Source organism: Rhagoletis pomonella, unplaced genomic scaffold (genome assembly GCF_013731165.1).
Source record: "Rhagoletis pomonella isolate Grant_MI unplaced genomic scaffold, Rhpom_1.0 Rhpom_scaffold_00002, whole genome shotgun sequence".
NCBI classification, from domain to species: Eukaryota; Metazoa; Arthropoda; class Insecta; order Diptera; family Tephritidae; genus Rhagoletis; species Rhagoletis pomonella.
The window spans coordinates 104,506,973-104,513,244 of record NW_023458556.1 but is presented as its reverse complement, the minus strand read 5'-3'; the positions used below and the strand labels follow the sequence as shown (position 1 = coordinate 104,513,244).

The window sequence follows — 6,272 nt, the reverse complement described above, 5'->3', positions numbered from 1 at the left end:
TCTTTATTTTTTATGAATAAGGCCATTAGCATATACCGTTTTTATAAGTAAATCTTATAGCGTAATGCCATAATAGTATGTATATGAGTTTTGACTGGCGAAATATGCAGTTTGTCAACTAAATAAAAAAAGCGTATATGAGTAAACGTAACCACATTAAAAAAAGGTTTTAAATATTGAATGGCGCAACACAACAACTCTTTTTGTTGCACGAAACCCTTGAACACGTGCCTGCCATCTATTTCTTCTGTTTCGACATTTCGCTATTTTGTATTTCTTTCATTTTGACGTCATTCGCATTGTCAGATTTTTGAAATTCGTTTTGGTTTCTAAATCCTGCTATTTCATAATTTTTTCATTCTCATGTCATCCATCTTCCATTTTTTACCTTCCATTGCCGTTCGCATCGTCGAACGTGCCTGTCAAACACTGCTGCCATCATGCTTTTCAGTTTGGCAGGCACGTCCGCTGTTTGGCAGGCTCGTCCGCTGTTAGAAAGAGAATAGACAAAAAGGGGCATAGGATTCCATACTTGTAAGTATATACGTTGGTAATTTTCACATACAAGTCGTGTGTGCGCAGCTACCGAACTTATGCGCCGCTAGCAGCCGGTCAGTTTGCGTTTGTACTTCATGCTGTAAGCATCACATGCGCGAGCTGTTTTGCTGAGTACACACATACAGATACAAAAATATTGCGCTTGTATTGGGAGCTCTGCTAACGCTGTGCCCCACTGTACTACACACATGAAATGATTTCAAATGGTCAATTAACAATTTTGGATTATGTACATGAAAATTGCAAAGAAAGCACGTAAACATTATACAGGATTAATTTGACAATTTGTTTGTACTTTCCAAATAATTGATTAATAATAATATATTCGGGTTTACTGAGCATTCAAATTTAAAAAAGTATTTTTCTATGAAATTGAACAAATATTTAGCTTCTATTGGGTATTAAAAATTTAATACATGAAATAATTTATATAATATGTCAAGCGCTCTTACAAATGTTGGTACTTTATAAAGTATACTATCAAAAACAATATAATAACTTTCTAATCTTGACAATTCTTTTCCTATGACCAAAATTAGTGGTTGCAGCGAAATACCTCTTTCCATGGCTTTACATTTCATTTCGTCATACTTTCTCTGGTAGTCATTTACACATTCTCAGTGCAGCACTTTGTGCGTCACATATAGGTAGACGGTTTCCATTTAAGTCGCTTACTACCAGGAGTTTTACCAATGGAAACTAGTGGTGGTTTCAGTATAGAATGCATTAGTAAGGTTATTATGCAGTCGGCTGAGTCTAAATGAATAAGTAAATTTAGAATGACAACAACTAACAAAGTATACAACTTTACCCGAGTCAACATTGTCATCAATCATGAGTAGCATATTGTTTGATGCAGTATCTTTAATTTTGTCTCTCTTTTAAAATTGGGCCACTCATTGATCAAATTTTGTGTGTTGTCGGTATACTTTGCCGTAAAATCTATTTCAATCTGCAATAATGAACGAAAAACTTTTTAAGGTATGCTCACGATAAGAAACACTAAACAAAAGCATGAATAAATCAGGGACCGTAATCCTTATTTTGTGATTTTTATTTTTTCGATAATTTTTAATCGTTATTTTGTGATTTTTAAGTTTTTCGATCAAAAATAATCGCGATTATTTTTTATTTGTTCGATAATTTTAAGTCTTAATAATGGAACTGCGTTTTTATTACCGATTTTATGAACTAAAAAAATTCATTCTGAAAATAACGGTTATAATGTGATCGAAATACCAAAAATCATAAAATAAAGATTAAAAATTATCGAAAAAATAAAAAATAATAACGATTATTTTTGATCGAAAAAGTTAAAATCATAAAATAACTACAAAAAATGCCTGTAAAATATAAATCTGAAACGATTTCGCAATTATAACGATTATAAATATAGGCCCCTATTGCGAGTGTCGACTGGCAGTAGAATAGAAATATGTCGATCGAGTCGATCTTCTTTTATTTTGCTATTGTAAAACTTGATCGATAAAAATTTGTACTATTGTGAATGTTTGACAGAATTGTAAACAGCTTTTTGTTTGTTTACATTTTTTCTTTAGTGTTTTATTTACATAATTTTTAAAATAATTGCTTTTTTTATAAAATTAAAAAAATGGACACAGTTGAAATATGGTTTAGTGATGAGGAAGATGATGTGGAAGCTAATAGATTAGTAGAGTTGGCTAAAGCAAGGAGGGAATTGCGCGATTCGTCGGATCCCTTGGAGTTGGAAGCTGAAGTGTATGTACATATGAGAGTTTTATGAATAGAAGTTGCGTTCCCGATGCTTCATGGTTTCTAGGCTTTACATGATTTGCAGGAAAAGCTGTTTTCCTCATTAATAAACTTTATAGTACCACTTTCTTATGTAAATTTTATAAACGCAAACTCCAACGACTAAAAAACAGCAAAATAAAGATGAGCGATTAAAAAGTATTCACAGTCGCTAATTGAGCGACTAAGCGACACTCGCAATAGCATCGATAATCGATAATCGCTTAATAGTCGTTTATCTACTGCCAGTCGACATTCGCAATAGGGGTGATGGCATGAACGAAAGACACAAGATCACGTAAGAACAAGAGAGTGAAAAAAGTCGATTTTTTTTTAGCGGGTTCTACGCCATCTTGTTTCACTGGAAAACAAACGAAAAGTAAACAAAGCAAAGAAAACAACGACAACCAAAATTTGCCAAAATTATTGTCAGCCACTTTAAACGCACAATTTAGGTAAAATGATGCAACAAAATGCTTTAAAATGTGTTGTCATGTTGAATTAACTCTTCTTTACTTGAATAAAAGTGTAAAATAGTGGTGCTTGTGATGTAAACAAACGCTCAGCTGACGAACCCGCTTTCGCAAACTTTTTTCTCAAAACCAGTTACAAATACAACGTCGCGTTCTTACGTGATCTTGTATTTTTGGTTCATGGGGTGATAGTATAATAATACTAACTAATGTATATCCAAGGGTGTGCTTAAGAGCGGCCAATCAGCAAAAATATTTACTTTTCCATCGAAAATATCCTGCCGTCTTATTTCGATTGTTTCGTTCCAGTTTTTTACTACATCACTCCAGGGCTCCATATTGTGTGCAAGCCACAATTTTTTGGTGATTGCATTCTGATCTAAAAGGGTATGTGTTATAAAAATATGCAAAATACTAAAGGCTCAAAATTTTTTAAAAGAAATTCAGAAATTCAGAAATTTTGCGATAAAAGTGATTAATAAGGAAAAAATGGAAATGGAATATTACCATTGCTGTATGACGCCGAATCTTTATTTTTTAAAACTTCTGTATCATTTAGCTTAACTTTGCTTGTTGAGTTTTCTACGAACATTTGTCGCTTTATCGTACAGCTTCCCTGTAGGATTTTTGCCTTCTCGGCGGTTACAATAATAACGCCGCGAAACAATAGAAATGTATGTCCTAACTGTGTACAAAACCTATGAAAATTCGACAAAATTTCCATTCATTTACTAAAGTGGGCTATAAGACTGCATACTTGAAATTTTTTTTTATACATTTTTTTAAAAGGGTTGCATTTTTGATGAAGCTATGCAGCACTCTCCTAAATTTCGTACACAGTTTAATACTTGGATTTATAACAAAGCATTTATATTATGGAAAATATTGCGAATATGTAAAAAAATCACCGTATACTAAATTTTTTCAGTATAACTTACCATGTTTTCAGTGGGAAATAAGGCCACTATTTGCTCCGAAAAATTCACAATATCTTTCATTGCGATAAGTAGAGACCGTTCGCTGAAGTAGTTCAAAATAATGTTCACTAAAGCTTCTCTGTGAACATCTAACAGAAATAATTTTTCTTTGTATTGTTGAAGTATACTATTTCCTTTTGGTGTGCTATTTAGAAGCACATCTAAGTTTGTTTGCGTGAATTTTGTATAATTTTGTGAATCCTGACTGCAATTCTGGCCGCTTTTACACGAACTTAAAGATGAAATAGTACGCGCCTAAAAAAATAGAGCATTAATAAATTTATGTTTAATAATAATAAAAATATATTTATTAGCTGCTTACTTACTGCGTTTTGTCGCCAATGCGAAAGTCTTTCCCGGAATTTAATCATTATACCAAGCATTGTTTGAGGAAAAAGTTCATTTACGTCTTCATCTTTAATCAGGTATAAGCTTTCTACATCCAAGCCACAATCTGAAAGTTTGTGATAAAACATTTAACATTTAAACACATAGCCCATTTGCATCATGAGCGCACATGTGCGCGAATTTTGACTGACTACTATCACAAGAGCGCATATGCAATTACTCACAAAAGTATTCGTTGTTTAGTTTTTGTTACGATATTCAGAATGTCTTGCATTATACATCCTTTTGGTTAATTGATTTAAAATATGACTCATTTTATATAAAAAACATATAAATCAATATTGGAGACTTTGTACAATATTCAAAAAATCAGCGAATTTCAAAAAATTATCATCAAAATTTCAAACTTTTTAATTAGATTTTTAAGAATCTTTTCAAGTAAACAGTTCTGTAGCTGATTTTTTTGAATTTTGTACAAAGTTTCCCACATTGATTTATATGTTTTTGTTATATAATGAGATAGTGATATACAGCCCTGTTCTGCATTTCGACTCATTTTGAAAAGTAAAACGACACACATTTCGACTAACTTTGGTGGTGGTGTTCTCAATTCCGAGTCAGATCGAACAAGTTCGAAATCGTTTTCGAATCGTTTTCATTTCGATTCGGTAATAAGTTGAAACAGCTGTTGTCAGTTATTTGTGTAAAATTAATTGAAATCTAAAAAAATTGATAAAATGCCAGCGCCAATTGGGGTGTTCCAAATTGTATCTGAAAATGTAGACGTCTACATTTTGAGACATCTTTAGCATCAAACTGTGAGCACCCCTTTCTAGCAGTCGTCGCAAAATCGTCTCAAAACTTTGCTGGTGTTGCCAGACATTTCTTCTTTGCGCGCATTTTTTATATGTCGCCTTTCGATTTTGTTTCTGAAAAATTGTAATTATTTAACTTAATTACCAATTCCTAATATTTGTTATTTCTTTCCTTGATTTGTTTCTTTTTATCAGAAATTGCGCTCAAATTAAATGCAAATACAGAAAACGTGCCCAATAAATAAAAAAAAATTTGATAAGTATTGCCATAATGCAACCCTGCTGCGAGGTTGCAAAATGTAGACGTGTAAAAAACATACCTTTGAGTGTGACAAAATGTAGACGGCGTCGTTTTCCAATTTTGTATGGGAAACAGCAACACCACAGATTTTACGGCTAGAAAACGTCTTAAAATGTAGATGTCTACATTTTGAGACACTATTTGGAACGAACTGTGAACACCCCAAATGATTTTTGGGTGTGCCGAGGCAAGAAGACAAACAAAAAAAAATCGTCAGCTAAGGATGCATGTAGACATATTTCAAAAGTTGGACTCCAAGTAAGTTTACCCTTCAATGTAATTTTCTTTGTCTAACTTGATCTGTACATACTTTTTAGGTTTATAGAGTCTTATCGCGTAAATAAAGATGTTTTCAAAATGCTGTTAGATAAAATAGGAAGCAGGTTAGCGGAAAGGCATTGGTTTATTACACCGACTACGCAACTGGCAGCCACACTCCGGTTTTTAGCAACTGGCTCCTATCAGTTGGGGATTTCTAAAGATCAAGATGTCAACATAGGCAGAAGCACCTTTTCCAAGGTATTGCACTTTGCTGTACAGGAGCTGGAGAGCTGCCTTTGTGAAGAATACATTCAGCTGAGGATGACGCCCGCGGAGATGAACGCATCAAAAGAGCATTTTTATAGGGAATTCAATTTTCCCGGTGTCATTGGGTATGTGGATGGAACACACATAAATGTGTCAAAACCAAGGGATGACGAGTCTCTGTTTTTTAATAGGAAGGGATACTTTAGCATAAATGCAATGGTGGTAAGCTGTTAAATAATAAACAATTTTCTTTGTAATAAAAACGCGTATATATTTATTATATTAACAGATTTGTAATTACAATATGGAAATAGTGGCAGTAGATGCGAGCCACCCGGGTTCATGTCATGATTCATTTATTTGGAATCAAAGTTATGCAAGGCAATTTTATAGCAACAATCGCGCTCAAAATACTTGGATTTTGGCAGATTCCGGCTACGCCTTGGAAACCTTCGTAATGACGCCATATAGGAACCCACAGCATGGATCAATAGAACAT

At 33.4% G+C, this 6,272-nt stretch overlaps 2 protein-coding genes across 3 annotated transcripts in view; one reads left to right on the top strand and one right to left on the bottom strand.

The window, feature by feature from the left end:
* Positions 1 to 3,312: 3,312 nt before the first annotated feature.
* On the bottom strand, positions 3,313 to 4,235 carry LOC118734810 (the record flags this gene model as incomplete). The annotated part of the gene is given in 2 exon segments (XM_036464494.1): positions 3,313 to 4,036; positions 4,108 to 4,235. Coding segments are annotated over 2 exon segments (446 nt in total), but the record flags the coding sequence as incomplete, so codon positions are not given.
* A 1,104-nt stretch (positions 4,236 to 5,339) lies between these two features.
* The window catches only part of LOC118734286 (putative nuclease HARBI1), a 20,834-nt gene continuing 19,901 nt past the window's right edge, over positions 5,340 to 6,272 (top strand). The window contains exons 1-4 of one of the 2 annotated variants that reach the window (XM_036464000.1): positions 5,340 to 5,503; positions 5,563 to 5,898; positions 5,965 to 5,995; positions 6,063 to 6,270. In XM_036464000.1, coding sequence (XP_036319893.1) covers positions 5,412 to 5,503; positions 5,563 to 5,898; positions 5,965 to 5,995; positions 6,063 to 6,270 — 667 coding nt within the window. In that variant the 5' untranslated portion in view covers positions 5,340 to 5,411. Of the gene's footprint in view, positions 5,504 to 5,562; positions 5,996 to 6,062; positions 6,271 to 6,272 lie in introns of both variants that reach the window. The other variant, XM_036463999.1, reaches the window with a different exon arrangement.